Source organism: Heptranchias perlo, unplaced genomic scaffold (genome assembly GCF_035084215.1).
Source record: "Heptranchias perlo isolate sHepPer1 unplaced genomic scaffold, sHepPer1.hap1 HAP1_SCAFFOLD_200, whole genome shotgun sequence".
Classification (NCBI taxonomy): Eukaryota; Metazoa; Chordata; class Chondrichthyes; order Hexanchiformes; family Hexanchidae; genus Heptranchias; species Heptranchias perlo.
Window position 1 is genome coordinate 35,401 of NW_027139216.1, and position 23,169 is coordinate 58,569.

Below are 23,169 nucleotides of genomic sequence, written 5' to 3' on the forward strand. Positions count from 1 at the left end.
TGGAGCATCTTCAGAGTGCTGAACAATACTGTTGTGTGAAATAAAGACACTCAGCCAATGCTGAAAGCGGATTGAAGCCACAGGCTTTCAAACAGGGATCCAGTAGGTCGGTGACCACTCGGGTCGGCAACTTTGAACATATTGGTCTGCCTGCTTCTGCCCATGTCAGGCTTCAAAAGCACAGAATTCCTGTTCTTTATTTTTGTTGGCTAATAGTTGTTGCTTTTGAAAACGAATAAAATGTTTCTGCAATAAGTGCAGCGTTTTCCTTTCGGTGGAACCTTTCAGGAGTTCGGGCCATGGTGGGTGTCGTCGCGCGCAGGGGGGGGGGACCCTGGGGAGAGGCCGTCTCCATTCGTAGGGGATCCTGGGGAGAGGGAGTCTCCATTCGGAGGGGACCCTGGGGAGAGGGAGTCACCATTCGTAGGGGACCCTGGGGAGAGGGAGTCTCCATTCGTCGGGGATCCTGGGGAGAGGGAGTCTCCATTCGTAGGGGACCCTGGGGAGAGGGAGTCACCATTCGTAGGGGATCCTGGGGAGAGGGAGTCTCCATTCGTAGGGGATCCTGGGGAGAGGGAGTCTCCATTCGTAGGGGATCCTGGGGAGAGGGAGTCACCATTCGTCGGGGACCCTGGGGAGAGGCCGTCTCCATTCGTAGGGGATCCTGGGGAGAGGGAGTCACCATTCGTAGGGGACCCTGGGGAGAGGGAGTCTCCATTCGTAGGGGACCCTGGGGAGAGGGAGTCTCCATTCGTAGGGGATCCTGGGGAGAGGGAGTCACCATTCGTAGGGGACCCTGGGGAGAGGGAGTCTCCATTCGTAGGGGACCCTGGGGAGAGGGAGTCTCCATTCGTAGGGGACCCTGGGGAGAGGGAGTCTCCATTCGTAGGGGACCCTGGGGAGAGGGAGTCACCATTCGTAGGGGACCCTGGGGAGAGGGAGTCACCATTCGTAGGGGACCCTGGGGAGAGGGAGTCTCCATTCGTAGGGGATCCTGGGGAGAGGGAGTCTCCATTCGTAGGGGACCCTGGGGAGAGGGAGTCACCATTCGTAGGGGACCCTGGGGAGAGGGAGTCACCATTCGTAGGGGACCCTGGGGAGAGGGAGTCTCCATTCGTAGGGGATCCTGGGGAGAGGGAGTCTCCATTCGTAGGGGACCCTGGGGAGAGGGAGTCACCATTCGTAGGGGACCCTGGGGAGAGGGAGTCTCCATTCGTAGGGGACCCTGGGGAGAGGGAGTCACCATTCGTAGGGGACCCTGGGGAGAGGGAGTCACCATTCGTAGGGGATCCTGGGGAGAGGGAGTCTCCATTCGTAGGGGACCCTGGGGAGAGGGAGTCTCCATTCGTAGGGGACCCTGGGGAGAGGGAGTCACCATTCGTAGGGGATCCTGGGGAGAGGGAGTCTCCATTCGGAGGGGACCCTGGGGAGAGGGAGTCACCATTCGTAGGGGACCCTGGGGAGAGGGAGTCTCCATTCGTAGGGGACCCTGGGGAGAGGGAGTCACCATTCGTAGGGGACCCTGGGGAGAGGGAGTCTCCATTCGTCGGGGATCCTGGGGATAGGGAGTCTCCATTCGTAGGGGACCCTGGGGAGAGTCCGTCTCCATTCGTAGGGGATCCTGGGGAGAGGGAGTCTCCATTCGTCGGGGATCCTGGGGAGAGGGAGTCACCATTCGTAGGGGACCCTGGGGAGAGGGAGTCACCATTCGTAGGGGACCCTGGGGAGAGGGAGTCTCCATTCGTAGGGGACCCTGGGGAGAGGGAGTCTCCATTCGTAGGGGACCCTGGGGAGAGGGAGTCACCATTCGTAGGGGACCCTGGGGAGAGGGAGTCTCCATTCGTAGGGGATCCTGGGGAGAGGGAGTCACCATTCGTAGGGGACCCTGGGGAGAGGGAGTCTCCATTCGTAGGGGATCCTGGGGAGAGGGAGTCACCATTCGTAGGGGACCCTGGGGAGAGGGAGTCACCATTCGTAGGGGATCCTGGGGAGAGGGAGTCTCCATTCGTAGGGGACCCTGGGGAGAGGGAGTCACCATTCGTAGGGGACCCTGGGGAGAGGGAGTCACCATTCGTAGGGGACCCTGGGGAGAGGGAGTCTCCATTCGTAGGGGACCCTGGGGAGAGGGAGTCTCCATTCGTAGGGGACCCTGGGGAGAGGGAGTCTCCATTCGTAGGGGACCCTGGGGAGAGGGAGTCTCCATTCGTAGGGGATCCTGGGGAGAGGGAGTCTCCATTCGTAGGGGACCCTGGGGAGAGGGAGTCTCCATTCGGAGGGGACCCTGGGGAGAGGCCGTCTCCATTCGGAGGGGACCCTGGGGAGAGGGAGTCACCATTCGGAGGGGACCCTGGGGAGAGGGAGTCTCCATTCGTAGGGGACCCTGGGGAGAGGGAGTCTCCATTCGTAGGGGATCCTGGGGAGAGGGAGTCTCCATTCGTAGGGGATCCTGGGGAGAGGGAGTCTCCATTCGTAGGGGACCCTGGGGAGAGGGAGTCACCATTCGTAGGGGATCCTGGAGAGAGGCCGTCTCCATTCGTAGGGGATCCTGGGGAGTGGGAGTCTCCATTCGTAGGGGATCCTGGGGAGAGGGAGTCTCCATTCGTCGGGGACCCTGGGGAGTGGGAGTCTCCATTCGTAGGGGACCCTGGGGAGAGGGAGTCTCCATTCGTAGGGGACCCTGGGGAGAGGGAGTCTCCATTCGTAGGGGACCCTGGGGAGAGGGAGTCTCCATTCATAGGGGACCCTGGGGAGAGGGAGTCTCCATTCGTAGGGGACCCTGGGAAGAGGGAGTCACCATTCGTAGGGGATCCTGGGGAGAGGGAGTCTCCATTCGTAGGGGATCCTGGGGAGAGGGAGTCTCCATTCGTAGGGGACCCTGGGGAGAGGGAGTCTCCATTCGTAGGGGATCCTGGGGAGAGGCCGTCTCCATTCGTAGGGGACCCTGGGGAGAGGGAGTCTCCATTCGTAGGGGACCCTGGGGAGAGGGAGTCACCATTCGTAGGGGATCCTTGGGAGAGGGAGTCACCATTCGTAGGGGATCCTGGGGAGAGGGAGTCTCCATTCGTAGGGGATCCTGGGGAGAGGGAGTCACCATTCGGAGGGGATCCTGGGGAGAGGGAGTCACCATTCGTCGGGGACCCTGGTGAGAGGGAGTCTCCATTCGTAGGGGATCCTGGGGAGAGGGAGTCACCATTCGTCGGGGACCCTGGTGAGAGGGAGTCTCCATTCGTAGGGGATCCTGGGGAGAGGGAGTCTCCATTCGGAGGGGATCCTGGGGAGAGGGCGTCTCCATTCGTAGGGGATCCTGGGGAGAGGCCGTCTCCATTCGTAGGGGACCCTGGGGAGAGGGAGTCACCATTCGGAGGGGACCCTGGGGAGAGGGAGTCTCCATTCGTCGGGGACCCTGGTGAGAGGGCGTCTCCATTCGTAGGGGACCCTGGGGAGAGGCCGTCTCCATTCGGAGGGGACCCTGGGGAGAGGGAGTCTCCATTCGTCGGGGACCCTGGGGAGAGGGCGTCTCCATTCGTAGGGGACCCTGGGGAGAGGGCGTCTCCATTCGTAGGGGACCCTGGGGAGAGGGAGTCTCCATTCGTAGGGGACCCTGGGGAGAGGGAGTCTCCATTCGTAGGGGACCCTGGGGAGAGGGAGTCTCCATTCGTAGGGGACCCTGGGGAGAGGGAGTCACCATTCGGAGGGGACCCTGGGGAGAGGGCGTCTCCATTCGTAGGGGACCCTGGTGAGAGGGAGTCTCCATTCGTAGGGGACCCTGGGGAGAGGGCGTCTCCATTCGTAGGGGACCCTGGGGAGAGGGCGTCTCCATTCGTAGGGGACCCTGGGGAGAGGGCGTCTCCATTCGTAGGGGACCCTGGGGAGAGGGCGTCTCCATTCGTAGGGGACCCTGGGGAGAGGGCGTCTCCATTCGTAGGGGACCCTGGGGAGAGGGAGTCACCATTCGGAGGGGACCCTGGGGAGAGGGCGTCTCCATTCGTAGGGGATCCTGGGGAGAGGGAGTCTCCATTCGTAGGGGACCCTGGGGAGAGGCCGTCGCCATTCGTAGGGGACCCTGGGGAGAGGGAGTCGCCATTCGGAGGGGACCCTGGGGAGAGGCCGTCGCCATTCGTCGGGGACCCTGGGGAGAGGGAGTCTCCATTCGTAGGGGATCCTGGGGAGAGGCCGTCGCCATTCGTCGGGGACCCTGGGGAGAGGCCGTCGCCATTCGTCGGGGACCCTGGGGAGAGGGAGTCTCCATTCGTCGGGGACCCTGGGGAGAGGGCGTCTCCATTCGTAGGGGATCCTGGGGAGAGGGCGTCTCCATTTGTCAGGGATTTTGGGGAGAGGGTCACCATTTGTGGGGGATTCTGGGCAGTGTGTCACCATTTGTGGGGGATTCTGGGCAGTGTGTCACCATTTGTGGGGGATTCTGGGCAGTGTGTCACCATTTGTGGGGGATTCTGGGCAGTGTGTCACCATTTGTGGGGGATTCTGGGCAGTGTGTCACCATTTGTGGGGGATTCTGGGCAGTGTGTCACCATTTGTGGGGGATTCTGGGCAGTGTGTCACCATTTGTGGGGGATTCTGGGCAGTGTGTCACCATTTGTGGGGGATTCTGGGCAGTGTGTCACCATTTGCAGGAGTTTCTGGCACTGTCAACACTTGCAGAAGTCTCCTCACATAGAACAGAGATCCCCAGTGCTGGCTCAGGCAGTTTGTGCTCACTTTATAATACTGTAAGCCTAGATTCACCTGTGTTAGTTTGGAATGCAGGCAGTATCCATTTAAAAGAAAGTGACTTGAAGATTAGACGGTGCCAAGCACTACCCCATGTACATGTCTATTGGGTCAGTATTAGACCACCCAAATATTTGTACCATTCATACTTTGATTTAAAAAACTGAAATGAAATTAAGATGGACTCCTGTCATGTGATAGATCTTTGGGAGAGGTTTGGTAATAAACCCGTGATACTCTCCCAAATGGGCAGATATAAAAAAGGACAAAGCACCTACACAGGGCTACCTAAGGGCTTGTCGTTCTCATTCAGTTAGAAAATGGCAGCAAATTAAATCTGATACTTTGCACAAAGGGTTTCATCCAGTCTTCCATATTGAACATTTCTTTTTTGAATTGACCAATCTGGATCGATGTGACAGGTAACAGGAAAATGCTGGTAGTTCATATTGCCCTATAAATTCTCATGAAATTAGTGGAAAGTTATCCTTTGGGATTGTATTTCTGCTTCTTTATTAGCAATCCATTTGGGTGCTGCAGAGATTGGAGGCTCTGATTTGGTGATTCGGATCAGATCAGACACAGCACTGATATATACTGCTGACTTTATTTAACACTGAGGGACCATGTCGCAACAACAAATCCTTCCCTCTTCCCTCCATTGTAGCCTGGGCTCAGACTAAGTTTGTACAAGGGAAACCATGGGACCTTTCTCCTGCTGCTCAATGCTAATCCAGATTTGGCCAAACTTGGAAAGCTGACTTCGAGCCATCAGCTTACACTGTGAGTCTGTCAGCGAGAATGTGTGCAATCACATCATGAACAATTTTAAACAATTATTATTTGGTCCCCACTTGGGTTGCAGACAATCTGCAAACAGCTCCATTTTTGAGCAGCAGTCTGGAAATTTCTGAATCTAAGTCAGCACCAAAAGCCTGGTTTTTAAAGTCGAAGCCCAGGTTTCCTTTAGTTATTTGCATTCTTTCCTTATGTCTCTGTGAAGCACCTTTGGACATCTCTACATTTAAGGTGCTAAATTTGTTGTTCAGGTTTTCTATGGATTGTTATTAGCAGCAAAACACACATCAGAACTGAAAAGCATGATGCAGCGTTTGGTTTTTGGACATGGGAAAAGATGGCCAGCCTTGGTAAGGCATGTGGTTATCATTTGCCCCATTGCAAACAGATACTTCAACAGACACTGTGACCAGATGAATCATTCAGGAAGTATTAGAATACTTGTGGTTTAAGGCCGGGGGCGGGGGAAGAGATTTCAAACACTATAAAATGGTTTAACTGTACATAGCTTGCATGACCGAATGAAATTAAACCAAGTAGCCCATAGTATATTTTGGTGTACTGCTACCAATTTAAAATAAGGCCGACACCTGCAATCCTTAATGTACCGAGAGCACTCGATAAATTTAGTCCCGACAAAGCTACTACTGTAAAAGATCCAATCACTCACATTGCTCTTGCAGCATGCAAGTGAGATGAGACACTTTGCATTATACACAGACAGACCGACCAAACTAAAACACAGACATGCTGAGCTATTACCTATCATCCGGTATGGATACTCTTCAGAAATTCGGCTTTCTTTCCGCAATGATTTAATTCATTACAAAATGGTTTTCTTAGAAAATACTGAAGTGTTGCCTCTTGAACCCAGGTTCAGCTAAACTGCCCAAGCTGGTTAGTTTGTTTTTGCCCAGATTCATGCAAGTTTTTAGGAAATACTTTGTGAATTTCCACACACAAAAAAAGTTTATAAAAAGTTTTTTTTGCTGTGACTGACAGTTTGCATTGCTGCAGCATTAGTGTTTAGCTGAAAACCTTGGTGATCTAGTCTAGGAGGGTGCCCTGCTCCTGTGCCCTTGTTAAGCTGTCCTTTCGTAATAAATGATGGACACCCATCCTTTTGGGGCTCTTGTGCTGTCGGCCCACTAAGGTGACTAATGGCTGGTCTCCAATCTCTTCCAGTTCATCCTGCAGAGTGGACTGGCTTCCATGAAGCAGCACCTCTCTCTCTTCAACTGAGCTGCCCCCAGAGCCACCATCCACATATTCTTTATGTTTCTGCAGGGGACTAGGCTGGCTGGCCAGTTGATTGCCACCCATGGTGTGCAGCAGTTGCTCCCCTTCCTCCCGAGAAAATTCACTCCCATAATCCAGCATGAACTTGCCTTTCCGCACTTTAGATTCTGTGCTGTCTGTGTCCAGGCTGGAATCCCGACTTACTGTCCAGCTGCAGCTCTGGCCAGATTCCTCCCCATCCGAGTAAGCCAGTCGCCTCTCACCCAGGTCAATCTTCTTGCCCAGACTATTCTGCAACTCTTGGACCATTTCACTGCTGAAAGCCGTTCGATGGGCAATGACCCTTTCAGAAGCAGGAGCTACCTTTTCAACAAACATCCTCTGCCAGTTTGCAAGCAGATCCTCTTCCGAACTTGTTGAGCTGGCAAAAGCACTTGGCACTTGAGGTGGGCTATTGAAAGGGCTGGACTGGGCTGACCGAAACTCATTTCCAGAGCCTTTGGGTGTGCCTGATTTTGGAGATTGATATTGCCTGCTAGTTATCTGTGCTGACCTCCTTCCATCTGATGACGGACTGTTCGGTACAGTTTTCTGCCGCTCAAATCCATCCTCCTCCCCCTGGACCAGACTGAGCGATATGGCTTGTCTGGTAGCATATGTACAGTTTGGTAGGGGACTATTCTTTGGTATTTTAACTTTGTCATCAGAAGAGAATTCAATGACAGCTTTACGTCCAGGGAAAAGGTTCTGAGGTGGAGTGGGATATGGGTTCAGTTTCTCGAAGGTGGGGGCTTCATCTGGTGTGCTTTCAGTGCTATTCTGCCTCTTATACATGCCGTTCTGAGGCTTCACTGCCTCAACCGAGACTTGGTCTCTCTCTTTCCCTGTATGCTTTGTGCCATTAGTGTTGCCGCTCATATCTACATGGACAAAGATATCCTCTGCCATTGGCTGATTGCCACTGCTGGACTTGGCAGAGTTCAGGATCAGAGGCTCTGGTTTCTCTAAAACTCTGGCAATGACAGAGGTTGGTACGACATCAGCGGAACCAAGAGCTGAGCTTCGCTCCTGTCCTGACTGCAACTCTTCATTGGACTCCAAATGCTTGTTTACCATCTCCTGGAGTACATAGGGAAGCTGCAAATCAAACAGAATCAACCTGGAATTTACATCATTTCTATTTTCTCATTAGTCAGTCTTGTATCTTGTCTATTTACTCAATCAAATATGTAGAATAGTAGATTAGAAAAGCATAAACATCGAAACATGGGGTAGTATATCAGCCAATAACAAAATGTTCATTTCAGTATTCTTTTAGGTTGTGTTTTGCTGAATCAAGAAAAAATTGAAGTGTGCATCTCAATTAGCTTTCCAAACAACTAGTTTTGAAGCATCTACAGTGACATCTGTCCATGCAAATCCGAGCTGCTAACCTGGAGCAAAATCAACTGTGGTCATGGAGTATCTGTTTTCCAACTGACAGCTAGGATTGTATGGCCTGAACCCCACTATTGGGTTTCGAGGACAGATGTACGGCCTGAACCCCACTATTGGGTTTCGAGGACAGATGTACGGCCTGAACCCCACTATTGGGTTTCGAGGACAGATGTACGGCCTGAACCCCACTATTGGGTTTCGAGGACAGATGTACGGCCTGAACCCCACTATTGGGTTTCGAGGACAGATGTACGGCCTGAACCCCACTATTGGGTTTCGAGGACAGATGTACGGCCTGAACCCCACTATTGGGTTTCGAGGACAGATGTACGGCCTGAACCCCACTATTGGGTTTCGAGGACAGATGTACGGCCTGAACCCCACTATTGGGTTTCGAGGACAGATGTACGGCCTGAACCCCACTATTGGGTTTCGAGGACAGATGTACGGCCTGAACCCCACTATTGGGTTTCGAGGACAGATGTACGGCCTGAACCCCACTATTGGGTTTCGAGGACAGATGTACGGCCTGAACCCCACTATTGGGTTTCGAGGACAGATGTACGGCCTGAACCCCACTATTGGGTTTCGAGGACAGATGTACGGCCTGAACCCCACTATTGGGTTTCGAGGACAGATGTACGGCCTGAACCCCACTATTGGGTTTCGAGGACAGATGTACGGCCTGAACCCCACTATTGGGTTTCGAGGACAGATGTACGGCCTGAACCCCACTATTGGGTTTCGAGGACAGATGTACGGCCTGAACCCCACTATTGGGTTTCGAGGACAGATGTACGGCCTGAACCCCACTATTGGGTTTCGAGGACAGATGTACGGCCTGAACCCCACTATTGGGTTTCGAGGACAGATGTACGGCCTGAACCCCACTATTGGGTTTCGAGGACAGATGTACGGCCTGAACCCCACTATTGGGTTTCGAGGACAGATGTACGGCCTGAACCCCACTATTGGGTTTCGAGGACAGATGTACGGCTTGAACCCCACGATTGGGTGTTGAGGACAGATGTACGGCCTGAACCCCACTATTGGGTGTTGAGGACAGATGTACGGCCTGAACCCCACGATTGGGTTTTGAGGACAGATGTATGGCCTGAACCCCACTATTGGGTGTTGAGGACAGATGTATGGCCTGAACCCCACTATTGGGTGTTGAGGACAGATGTCCAGCCAGACAAGTGCCAGGCAATGACTATCTCCAACAAGAGAGAGTCTAACCATGTCCCCTTGACATTCAACGACATTACCATCGCCAAATCCCCCACAATCAACATCCTGGGGATCACCATTGACCAGAAACTTAACTGGACCAGCCATATCAATACTGTGGCTACGAGAGCAAGTCAGAGGCTGGGTATTCTGCGGCGAGTGACTCACCTCCTGACTCCCCAAAGCCTTTCCACCATCTACAAGGCACAAGTCAGGAGTGTGATGGAATACTCTCCACTTGCCTGGATGAGTGCAGCTCCAACAACACTCAAGAAGCTCGACACCATCCAAGATAAAGCAGCCCGCTTGATTGGCACCCCATCCACCACCCTAAACATTCACTCCCTTCACCACCGGCGCACTGTGGCTGCAGTGTGTTCCATCTATAGGATGCACTGCAGCAACTCGCCAAGGCTTCTTCGACAGCACCTCCCAAACCCACGACCTCTACCACCTAGAAGGACAAGGGCAGCAGGCACATGGGAACAACACCACCTGCATGTTCCCCTCTCAGTCACACACCATCCTGACTTGGAAATATATTGCCGTTCCTTCATCGTCGCTGGATCAAAATCCTGGAACTCCCTTCCTAACAGCACTGTGGGAGAACCTTCACCACACGGACTGCAGCGGTTCAAGAAGGCGGCTCACCACCACCTTCTTAAGGGCAATTAGAAATGGCAATTATAAATGTTGGCCTTGCCAGCGACACCCACATCCCATGAACGAATAAAAAAAAAAACGTATGGCCTGAACCTCACTATTGGATTTTGAGGACAGATGTATGATCTGGAACCCACTATTGGGTTTTGAGGACAGATGTATGATCTGGAACCCACTATTGGGTTTTGAGGACAGATGTATGATCTGGAACCCACTATTGGGTTTTGAGGACAGATGTATGATCTGGAACCCACTATTGGGTTTTGAGGACAGATGTATGATCTGGAACCCATCAGTGGTTTTGAGGACAGATATATGACCTGAACCCCACTATTGGGTTATGAGGACAGATGTATGGCCAGGACCCCATCAGTGGTTTTGAGGACAGATATATGACCTGAACCCCACTATTGGGTTATGAGGACAGATGTATGGCCAGGACCCCATCAGTGGTTTTGAGGAGAGATGTATGGCCAGGACCCTATCATAGTTTTGAGGAGAGATGTATGGCCAGGACCCCATCAGTGGTTTTGAGGAGAGATGTATGGCCAGGACCCCATCAGTGGTTTTGAGGAGAGATGTATGGCCAGGACCCTATCATAGTTTTGAGGACAGATGTAAGGCCAGGACCCCATCAGTGGCTTTGAGGAGAGATGTATGGCCAGGACCCCATCAGTGGCTTTGAGGAGAGATGTATGGCCAGGACCCCATCAGTGGTTTTGAGGAGAGATGTATGGCCAGGACCCTATCATAGTTTTGAGGACAGATGTATGGCCAGGACCCCATCAATGGTTTTGAGGACAGATGGGCCACGACCCCATCAGTGGCTTTGAGGGCAGATGGGCCACGACCCCATCAGTGGCTTTGAGGGCAGATGGGCCACGACCCCATCAGTGGCTTTGAGGGCAGATGGGCCACGACCCCATCAGTGGCTTTGAGGGCAGATGGGCCACGACCCCATCAGTGGCTTTGAGGGCAGATGGGCCACGACCCCATCAGTGGCTTTGAGGGCAGATGGGCCACGACCCCATCAGTGGCTTTGAGGGCAGATGGGCCACGACCCCATCAGTGGCTTTGAGGGCAGATGGGCCACGACCCCATCAGTGGCTTTGAGGGCAGATGGGCCACGACCCCATCAGTGGCTTTGAGGGCAGATGGGCCACGACCCCATCAGTGGCTTTGAGGGCAGTTGTCTGGCCTGGACCCCATAAACTGGTCCATTTGAGTTGTCAGAGACTTAGGAGCCCATGTACATAGGTTATTAAAATGTCATGGACAAGTACAGAAAATAATCAAAAAGGCCACTGGAATGCTGGCCTTTATAATCGAGGGGACTAGAAGGCAAGGGGGCAGAAGTTATGTTACAGATGTACAAAGCCCTGGTTAAACCACACCTGGATTACTGTATCAGTTCTGGGCACTGCACCTTAGGAAGGATATAGTGGTCTTGGAGGGAGTGCACTGTAGATTTACTAGAATGATACCTGGACTTCAAGGGTTAATTTACAAGGAGAGATTACACAAACTATGGCTGTATTCCCTGGAATTTAGAAGATTATGGGGTGATTTGATCGAAGTTTACAAGATATTAAGGGGAACTGTTAGGGTAGAGAGGGAGGAACTATTTCTGCTGGTTGGGGAGTTTAGGACTAGGGGACATAGCCTAAAAATTAGAGTCAGGACTTTCAGGAGTGAAGTTCGGAAACACTCCGACACACAAAGGGTGGGAGAAGTTTGGAATTCTCTTCCACAAATGGCAGTTGATACTAGCTCAATTGCTAAATTTAAATCTGAGATTGATAGATTTTTGTTAACCAAAGGTTATTAAGGGATATGGTGCGAAGGCAGGTATATGGAGTTAGGTCACAGATCAGCCATGATCTCACTGAATGGTGGAACAGGCTCAAGGGGCGAAATGGCCTACTCCTGTACTGATGTCATTTCCTCGAAGAAGTTGAGGAGGTTGATCAGGCAGCTTCGCCCCGGTCTGGATCCAAGTTGACTGCTACTTCCTAGGTTATACATATGATTGTCAAGATTACTCCCGATTTTACATGCAATTGAAGATTAATGGGTCTTTAGTCCCCTGTCTATTTTGTCACCCATTATGAATACTCCTCCACATTGGCTGGTTTCTAATCTAGATACCTCCCGTTTCCAACGAGTCCTTCATAACCATCATCAGTGCCTCACAAATCCCTTTCCTGCAGCAATCTGTGATAAGTACCATCTATCCCTAGGAATTACTAGTTTTGAGCCCCTTTAGCTAGTCTAGGGCTTTCTACTAACTTGATTGTCAATTCACCACCAATACACACAAAGTTAGTACAGGTACATATCTGAATTCTCTTAACAGGAAGCCTGAGATTGTCTTAACATAACAAAACTCGCATATTTGTTATGCGAGTTTTCTCCTGACAGTAGTACTATTGTGTCAGAGGTTATTCACTTAAATGAGGAAGACCGACACTTACACAGGATCCCACAGAGGAATAAAGTGTCAGGTAATGCAGTGTCATCATAAATCATTGTAAACAATTTTACAACACCAAGTTATAGTCCAGCAATTTTATTTTAAATTCACAAGCTTTCGGAGATTTTCTCCTTCCTCAGGCAAATGTTTCAAGATCTCGAAACATTTGCCTGAGGAAGGAGAAAATCTCCGAAAGCTTGTGAATTTAAAATAAAATTGCTGGACTATAACTTGGTGTTGTAAAATTGTTTACAATTGTCAACCCCAGTCCATCACCGGCATCTCCACATCATAAATCATGTCAGGGAGCCAACCAAATCCAACATTTGTGACGCAGGTGACCTCAATCAGCAACATCCTCATCGTGAGCAGCTAATTCTCAACCTCAGCACTTCCACAGGATTCAAAGCAGGAGCACAGACTAAGCATTAACCAGTTAGCCTGACTATTTCTCACAGCTCAGTAGGTAAATGCACTGCATGTGTGCTACTGAGCTGCAACGACAAGATAGTCTCAGGTTCGATGTGCTGAGTTAACTGATCTTTGCTGGGCACTGCAATTGACCTCAGAGCCTCAAGGATTCAGAATATGGGAAAACAGAAAATCAGCCAGCACCACCAGCATTCCTCCCCCCACCACTCCCCCAATCGGTATCCAGCAATCTCTGCTAGAAAGTACGAGTGTGGACACTGATGAGGAAAGGGTTAGGATCAGCTTGATATCCTCAAATTTTCTAAAGCCCAAGGTACAGACACCGTTTAACAATGATGTCAGGGCTGACAGAAACTATTTAAATTCTGTTCCTTTGTCATGCAGCAAATTGTTCTACTGTGGATTATTTCAGAAAGGTTATGTCTATGTACTGTGTAAATGGTACTGTAACCTCAAAAAGGATCGACAAGCAGAACAAACCTGAGCTGATGCACTAAGCACGACACACACACAATTTGGGCAGAACCCAACTGGCCTGGCAGTATTCTTCTGGATTATGCAAATCCTTATACCCATTAAAATCATTACATGAGTTCAAGAGGGGATCTAGCCTGCTGAGAAGCACGAACACCTCGGCACTGTCTTGGAGAAGTCTACCGAGGACAACTCAAACATACAAATTAAGAGTAGGAGTAGGCCATTCTGCCCCTCGAGTCTGCTCTCCCATTTGATAAGATCATGGCTGATCTGATTGTGACCTCAACCCCACAAGGGGAAACATCCTCTCAGCATCGACCCCTTCTAGTCCCCTCAGGATCTTATATGTTTCAATAAGATCACCTCTCATTCTTCTAAACTCCAGTGTATACAGGCCCAACTTGTCCAACCTTTCCTCATAAGATAATCCCTTCATCCTGGGAATCAGTCGAATGAACCTTCTCTGAACCACCTCTAAAGCAATTATGTCCTTTCCTAAATAAGGAGACTAAAACTGCACACAGTATTCTTGATGTGGTCTCACCAATGCCCTGTACAACTGGAGCAAAACATCTCTACTTTTATATTCCATTCCCTTTGCAATAAATGACAACATTCCATTTGCCTTCCTAATCACTTGCTGTACCTGCATACTAACTTTTTGTGATTCATGTACTGGGACACCCAGATCCCTCTGTACCTCAGAGTTCTGCAATCTCTCTCTATTTAGATAATATACTGCTTTTCTATTCCTCCTGCCAAAGTGGACAAGTTCACATTTTCCCACATTATACTCCATCTGCCAAATTTTTGCCCACTCACTTATCCTATCTAAATCCCTGTGCAGACTCCTTATGTCCTCTTCACAACTTACTTTCCTACCTATCTGTGTCATCAGCTAATTTAGCAACCATATATTCGGTCCCTTCATCCAAGTCATTGATATAGATTGTAAATAGTTGAGGCCCAAGCACTGAACCCTGTGGCACTCCACTCGTTACATCTTGCCAACCTGAAAATGACCCATTTATGCCTACTCTCTGTTTCCTGTTAACTAACCAACCCTTTATCCATGCTAATATGTTACCCCCTACACCATGAGCTCTTATTTTGTGTAGTAGCCTTTGATCTGGCACCTTGTCAAAAGCCTTCTGGAAATCCAAGTACATCATATCCACAGGATCCCCTTTATCCACTTTGTTACTTCCTCAAAGAACTCTAATAAATTAGTCAGAGATGGGATACTCAGAGTGTAAAAGGCTTAGAGGGTACAAAATTCTTAACGTGCATCCAGGAGAGCTTTTTGAGCCAGCATGTAGAAAGTCCTACAAGAGAGGGGGCGGTACTGGACCTAATTCTAGGGAATGTGGCCGGCCAAGTGGAAGAAGTGCTAGTAGGTGAGCACTTTGGTGACAGTGACCATAATTCGGTGAGATTTAAGGTGGTCATGGAAAAGGACACGGAGGGGCCGGAAATAAAGGTTCTAAATTGGGGGAAGGCCGATTTTAATAGGATAAGGCAGGATCTGGCCAAAATGGACTGGGATCAGCTGCTTGTAGGAAAATCCGCATCGGAGCAATGGGAGTCTTTCAGAAGGGAGATTGAGACCATACAATGGCAACATGTTCCCGTAAAGGTCAAGGGTGGTTCCAAGAACTCCAAGGAACCTTGGATGTCAGGGGATATACGAGAATGGATTAGGAAAAAAAGGAGGGCTTTTGGCAGATACAAAAGGCTGAAGACGGAGGAAGCCCTAGAGGAGTACAAAAAGTGCAGGGGGATACTTAAAAAAGAAATTAGGAGATCAAGGAGGGGCCATGAAATAACACTGGCGAGCAAAATAAAGGAAAATCCTAAGATGTTTTATAAGTATATTAAGGGTAAGAGGATGACTAGGGAAAAAATAGGGCCCATTAGGGACAAAAATGGCAATGTGTGTGTGGAGCCGGCAGATGTAGGAGGGGTTCTCCATGAATTTTTTGCATCTGTTTTCACGATGGAGAAGGACGATGTAGACATAGAAATACGGCAGGGGGACTGTGATATACTCGAACATATTAACATCGAGCGGGAGGAGGTATTGGCGGTTTTAGCAGGCCTAAAAATGGATAAATCCCCAGGCCCGGACGAAATGTATCCCAGGCTACTGTGTGAGGCAAAGGAGGAGATTGCGGGGGCTCTGACATATATTCAGAACCTCTCTGGCCACAGGGGATGTGCCAGAGGACTGGAGAACCGGTAATGTAATACCATTATTCAAGAAGGGGAGTAGGGAAAAACCGGGGAACTACAGGCCAGTGAGCCTAACATCAGTGGTAGGAAAATTATTGGAAAAAATTCTGAAGGACAAAATTAGTCTCCACTTGGAGAAGCAAGGATTAATCAGGGATAGTCAACATGGCTTTGTCAAGGGAAGATCATGTCTGACTAATTTGATTGAATTTTTTGAGGGGGTGACTAGGCGTGTGGATGAGGGTAACGCAGTGGATGTGGTATACATGGATTTCAGTAAGGCCTTCGATAAAGTCCCCCACAGGAGACTGGTCAAGAAGGTACGAGCCCATGGAATCCAGGGTGCCTTGGCACTTTGGATACAAAACTGGCTTAGTGGCAGAAGGCAGAGGGTGATGGTCGAAGGTTGTTTTTGTGACTGGAAGCCTGTGGCCAGTGGGGTACCACAGGGATCGGTGCTGGGTCCCTTGCTGTTTGTGGTCTACATTAATGACTTGGATATGAATGTAAAAGGTATGATCAGTAAGTTCGCTGATGATACAAAAATTGGTAGGGTGGTAAATAGCGAGGAGGATAGCCTCAGTCTGCAGGACGATATAGATGGGTTGGTCAGATGGGCGGAACAGTGGCAAATGGAATTTAACCCGGAAAAGTGCGAGGTGATGCACTTTGGAGGGACTAACAAGGCAAGGGAATACACAATGAATGGGAGGACCCTAGGCAAGACAGAGGGTCAGAGGGATCTTGGTGTGCAAGTTCACAGATCCCTGAAGGCGGCGGAACAGGTAGATAAGGTGGTAAAGAAGGCATATGGGATACTTGCCTTTATTAGCCGAGGCATAGAATATAAGAGCAAGGAGGTTATGATGGAGCTGTATAAAACACTGGTTAGGCCACAGCTGGAGTACTGTGTGCAGTTCTGGTCACCACACTACAGGAAGGATGTGATCGCTTTGGAGAGGGTGCAGAGGAGATTCACCAGGATGTTACCAGGGCTGGAGCGCTTCAGCTATGAAGAGAGACTGGGAAGATTGGGTTTGTTTTCCTTGGAGCAGAGGAGGCTGAGGGGGGACATGATTGAGGTGTACAAAATTATGAGGGGCACAGATAGGATGGATACTAAGGAGCTTTTTCCCTTCGTTGATGGTTCTATAACAAGGGGACATAGATTCAAGGTAAAAGGCGGGAGGTTTAGAGGGGATTTGAGAAAGAACTTTTTCACCCAGAGGGTGGTTGGAGTCTGGAACTCACTGCCTGAAAGGGTTGTGGAGGCAGGAACCCTCACAACATTCAAGAAGCATTTGGATGAGCACTTGAAATGCCATAGCATACAAGGCTACGGACCAAATGCTGGAATATGGGATTAGAGTAGACAGGGCTTGATGGCCGGCGCGGACACGATGGGCCGAAGGGCCTCTATCCGTGCTGTATAACTCTATAACTCTCTCTAGTCACACACAATTTCCCTTTCACAAAGCTGTGCTGACTCTGCCTGATTGCATTGAGATTTTCTAAGTGCCCTGTTATAACCTCCTTAATAGATTCTAGCATTTTCCCTCTGACAGATGTTAGGCTAACTGGCCTGTAGTTTCCTGCTTTCTGTCTCCCTCCTTTCTTGAATAGAGGACTTACATTCGCTACTCAAATGTACTTTTGTCTCTTTTCAGTTTCTTCAATAACCAGCATCCTTCAAACCATTAATATTTAATTTCACAATCCCAAAGTGCGGTGCTCAAAGGATTAAAACATTTTAATCTTACTGTGATTTACAGTAAGCAACATTAGCTACAGCAAGCAGACATTCCCTAATTAAACACCATGTGGCTGGTGTTCAATTCAGGTGACACACTACACTAATTCTGTGGTATAACAAGACAGCCAAAGTGGGCGTTGCATTTTCCCTTTAACAGGCGGTGTAGGAGCTCCCTTTTAAAATGCCAGCCCAGCGCTTCAGGTGATAGGCGTGATTCACATTAATAACCACTTTAATTGTACAGATAAAATTCAGTGAAGTATTAAATAAAAGAAAAGCACATCATGGAACAGGCTAACAGACTACATTGAAGCACTAGATTCAAACCAAATCACAATCGCCAACTGCTGGAATTGGGCTTTGTCTTGGGGGAGGGGAGAAGGATCTGTACCAGCATTAAGCACTGATGTCTGAGCAGGTGTCTACACAGAGACAGGGGAAGCAGAAACAGGGGAGACAGTTAATAACTGTCTTTCTCTGCAGCAAGTAGGCCTCTTCCCCAGTCAATCGCCAACCTGTATTCAATTATTAGGAAAGTGTGACTTCTGGCAGCCATAGTCTGCATGGAGGGGGTTGGGCAATGCAAGGAGCTTGAGACCCTGTTACCTGCACCACTTCATCTTTATGGTTGAAGTAAACCGTTTGGAGGAGACTGATCTTTGGGGATAGGCGGGGCAGGGGACAGAATTTGGGTCAGTTTTTGAAGTCCTTTGTTAACACACGTACTTATTCAAAGTTGCTCTCTGAAGGATTCACATTTAACAATGAACGCAGATAACAACATCATTATTGTTGGAAACAGAAGATATTACATTTTGGAATACCTGCAGACGCTCAACCTCTAACCTCAGGAATTGTAAACAATTTTACAACACCAAGTTATAGTCCAACAATTTTATTTTTAATTCCACAAGCTTTCGGAGGCTTCCTCCTTCCTCAGGTGGTGTGGAAATCACTTCCACATTTCCACACCACCTGAGGAAGGAGGAAGCCTCCGAAAGCTTGTGGAATTAAAAATAAAATTGTTGGACTATAACTTGGTGTTGTAAAATTGTTTACAATTGTCAACCCCAGTCCATCACCGGCATCTCCACATCATGGCAACCTCAGGAAAGCAGTGGGAAAAGGTGGCCTGGTGGCAAAGCCTGATCAGCCAACTCAATGCCACAGGGCGGTAGGCCAGGGTCCACTCTTTGCTATATATAGTGAGATTATAGTCTGGAGAGGCAAGAAAGAGATAAATAAAGGGCAGGGACAATCTTCCCTGTTTCGGGGCATCTCTTAGCAGCTGGTTACAGAATGGAACTTGTGAAGAGGCCATCAAGAGCAAACAACCTGTTGGGAGAAACAATGTACATTACAGGCTACTGCCCAGCGCAATCACGAGAAGATCACTGCTCCAAAAATAAACCAGATACAACCCGTGGATGGAGTGGGGAATCAATATTGACAACTAGAACATCAGCTGGGTGAATTCATGACCACATAAGCTGATGTGATGCCTGAAAAATCCATTTAACTAGTGGATAATTACAGTAGCTCCTCTCCCCTCAGGGACGCCTGAAACTCCGAATCAATACAGGACTTTGAGTTAATTATCAGATAGTCAGAGGGAGAAAAAGGAAATTAGATATTTGTAACTAAAAGATGGCATCCATTTTACGTCCTGTCACAGGGTTAAATCCTTCGGGATCTTGACAGGAGTTTTTTGAAACCAGATTATTCCTCTTCATAACAGCTCAATTTCATACTACCTCAAGCTGATAAAACACCCAAATGAGTTGACGCTCCAGTCTGGTTGAAAACACTAAGTGGCAAAAACAGAAAATGCAGCAAATGCACAGCATGTTGATTAGAATTAGAGAAAGACATGTGACAGTTGAGCTCCCACCAGCTGTGTACTTCCAGCATTGCCTGCCTGTTTCTAAATTCAGATTCCCACTATTCATGTTTATTGTTTATCTTTATCGATGTCTTTGTGCTAGGCTGATGAACAATATTCTGACTGTCAGAAAAGACTAAGACAGATTTCCCTCCACAAAGACCAAGACATTGTGGTTCCAAAAGATATCATCCTGTCCAGCCAAGGCTGATGAAACACATTCGCCTTATATCTGGCAGATGTGAAGTCCCAGGTCCAGGGTGATTATCACTGTAGCACTCAAAGGAAATTAAGGGTAAAAAGGTACAATAATAACCAATCAGGCTAACTGAAATCCTTATAGACCTCTGCTTGTGATATGCACATTCTGTCTCTCTCTCTCCATACCTATGGTACTTACATCTGCAAACTTGTGGTTCCTGAAATGAGATTTGTTGCACTTCAGCAGCTGAACGGCAAGGTTACAATCCTGTCGATAACGCTCCTGGCAAAAAAAGGGGAAAATTCAAAACTGTAAAAGGCGGCACTGCCTCCAACCCAACACACAAGCCCTTTGTCAGAAGAACAGTGAAGCTTTGGCGAAGTGGTACAACACCAAACTGAACATTCTGGCCGTACCTACAAGCAATACCCAGGATTCCACCAGGACTAAAGTTTACTGCTCCAGACCAGGACAATGTTCACAAGAACAGATTTATTTATGTTAGGACCAGCAAAAGGCCATTAAGCCCAATGAGATGGTCCCTTTTTCACAGTGCAACGTCATTTAACCCTTTCACCATATCCCTAATGACCTTCTCTTCATTCACTCCCAATTGCCACTTGAACTCCTTTATACTACCCACTTCAAAACACTTCCCTGGTAACTTATTTCACCAGTCTTTGGGTGATTTCCCTTCTTACTCCTAATTTTTAAACTTGTGTCTCGAGATCGTCTTTGAGCAGAGTTTTACCTAGCACTTCTGGATGCCTATTAGCCTGTGTTACCTGGGTCAACACTGACCATATATCAGAACTCGACACTTCTTTAAGCTGACTCAATAAGTTAAATTCAATTTTTAATCACATGGGGTCCTGGGATTTTTCTTACTGTTTTGAAAATCAAAAGAACAGAACAGATTTACCATTAAATAGCAATTTATCAGATCCTCAGAATGAACAGCTGCAAAGACCAAGCATGATACATCACTTTTGAAGGGCAATCACTGCTGTTAAGTAGGTAAACATGACAATAAGGTCCCACAAATAACAAATGAAAGGAATGGTCAGTTGACCTCTTTTTGGTGGGACTGGTTGAGGGATGAAAGCTGGCCAAGACACTGGGAGATCTCTTCTGCTCTTCTAATAGTGCCTTCAGATTTTTACTTCCATCTGAACAGGCAGATAGGGCCTCGGTTTAACATACCATCTAAAAGACCTCTGACAATGCAGCACTCCTTCAGCATGGCACTGAAGTGTCAGCTTAGATTAAGTCCTGGAGCTTGGCTTGAACCCACAACCTTCTGACTGACTATTTTGAGTTCTACTCGCACAGAATGAAAATGAGAGTTTCAGGGTTTAATATTGTACTACTTTGTTCAGCTGTTCCTATTCATGTGGAGTTTGTTTGGCATTGTAACACTGCTAAAACACTGCCAATCACCCATGGCCACAGTCACTGGCAACACTTACTATAAGGTATAATTTGTAGCTAGGCAATATTAACAGTTCTTTCAGTACCTAAGACAGAAGACAGGCATCTGACAGGATCTGCGACTGGCTTGGAGCAGAGGCTGCCAAACAACCACAATTGCAGCAGAATGAGGAACGCTTGAATTCGCCGCTTGAATCATGACTTCCAAGTCAATAGCAAGAGTTTGAAAATTGAGAATCAAGAGGGGGGCCCGACTGTGCCGGGCAGAGAGATCCAACTGTACTGCCACTGCTCCAACTTGGTGTCTATTCACAGCAATAACCATAAACTTCAAGAAACATTAATTGTAGTTTGAAAATGATAAGTAATTTTTATAATTCTTCTGGAAAAAAAAAACAAATCAGACAAAGTTTCAAGTAAGATTGAATAAAACTTTGGGTTGTTATTCCCACGATGCCTCAATGGATAAGTGCACTGAGCTGAGCTGCACAGACCAGAACAATTCCAGGTTTGATCATCAATCCGTTCTGAGTTAGTTAGCTGATTTCTGTTGGAGTAACAGTTCAGGTGTTGGAATTTGTCTTCTCTCAGTTTGAGGCAACTGCTCCTGATCATTACCCAACGATCCCTGCCGGAAAGTGCATGTGTAGATGTCAGATGTGGAGAGATTATGATTACATACAACTCCATTCCCTGCCCCACCCACAGACATTGCTGGCTGACACGAAGGGCCCGATTTTACCAGGGGTGCGGGTTGGCAGCGGGTGGTCAGTCGGGCTCGAGGAAAACGCGCCGTCCGATTTGAGTGCGTTGCGCGCGCGATCGCGGGATGATTGATGTAATTAGCCGGCAGTTACAGGTTCCGCGCTTCTCAGCTGCGTGCCGGCGGCCTGCGCATGCGCATTGACGTCTGAGCGATGTTGGAGCTCTATTTAAAGGGGCAGTCCACCAAAGCCCCTCCAACCACAACCTACAGTCCATGAAGGATGGAGGAGCGCAGGGGTAAGGCTGCTCCCCGTTTCACGGACCACGCCCTCCAGGTGCTGCTGGACGGGGTCCGCATGAGGAGGGAGACGCTGTTCCCCACGGATGGAAGGAGGTGCCCTGGCAGCGCCACCAAGAGGGCATGGGAGGAGGTGGCCGCTGAGGTCACAAGCAGGGGCAACACCACCCGCACTTGGATTCAGTGCCGCAAGAGATTCAATGACCTCACCAGGTCCGGGAAAGTGAGTACACTAACGCACTCTGCGTCACTCCGTCTTCCACATCACCTCAAACACCTCACAACCCCATCTCCACTGACAGCACTGCGCTCCCACACCAATCCTCACAGCCACCCAACTATCAGCCTCACAGTGCCTGCACTTACCCACCGTCCCTGTCCCCACTCGACCACTACCACACACCCCAATGCCCATACAATGGGATGGCCATGTGGCACACGCATCCTCCCATCCATCTGGCACACGCTCAACCCAATCACACCAATGCTTGAAGCGTCTCACATTGTAATCATCACTCAATAACGTTTTTGTGTTTTGCCCTCACAGGAGAAGAGGGCCAGGAACGCACGTGATAGGGCATGCACCGGAGGGGGCCCGCCACACGAGGTGGCCCTGACAGACGCCGAGGTCGAGGCACTGGAGATCAGCCGCACGCTGCATTGCCTGTCGGTGGCGGATGGCTAGTCTGGTTCTGGAGAAACGGCCGGTAAGGGAAAGCTGGCACTCATCACTCATGATCGCGAATGATCTTAGCATCACATGGCATATGCCGCACCGCCACATTTGGACACATGCCTGATATTGCCCTCTGTTCTCTTGCAGGGCCATCTGCGATCGACGTTTCGGTTGAGGGGGATTCCTCAGAGGACATGCCCGTCTCTGAGGGTGCATTGTCACACGAGCCTTGCATCCACCAGCGCAGATACACACACCTCGGTGGGTCCCCCCCACTCAGTTAGTTGGGATTGCACATGGTGAGTCACCGCGCACACGTGAGCATGAGCAGACCCTGGTGGCAGGGTCAGCCGCGGAGGGTCCGCGTCGGTGGGAGCACTCTTCTCCAGGCTCTGCTCAGCCGGACCCAGATGCTGAACCCAGGGGGCCACCTGTCAAAAGGAGAGTCGTCGAGGGGCACCAGAACATTGCTGAGGTACTGGGAGAGGTGCCACGCGCACTCTCCACAATCGC

The 23,169-nt window shown here is 49.4% G+C and overlaps 1 protein-coding gene across 3 annotated transcripts in view; it reads right to left on the minus strand.

Annotated features, from left to right (window-relative positions):
* Positions 1 to 5,316: 5,316 nt before the first annotated feature.
* LOC137310040 (tight junction-associated protein 1-like) overlaps positions 5,317 to 23,169 on the minus strand; it is a 206,770-nt gene continuing 188,917 nt past the window's right edge. For all 3 annotated transcript variants that reach the window (XM_067978003.1, XM_067978004.1, XM_067978005.1), the window contains 2 exons: positions 19,745 to 19,828; positions 5,317 to 7,902 (listed from right to left, as the gene is read on the minus strand). In XM_067978003.1, coding sequence (XP_067834104.1) covers positions 6,574 to 7,902; positions 19,745 to 19,828 — 1,413 coding nt within the window. In that variant the 3' untranslated portion in view covers positions 5,317 to 6,573. The remainder of the gene's footprint in view (positions 7,903 to 19,744; positions 19,829 to 23,169) is intronic.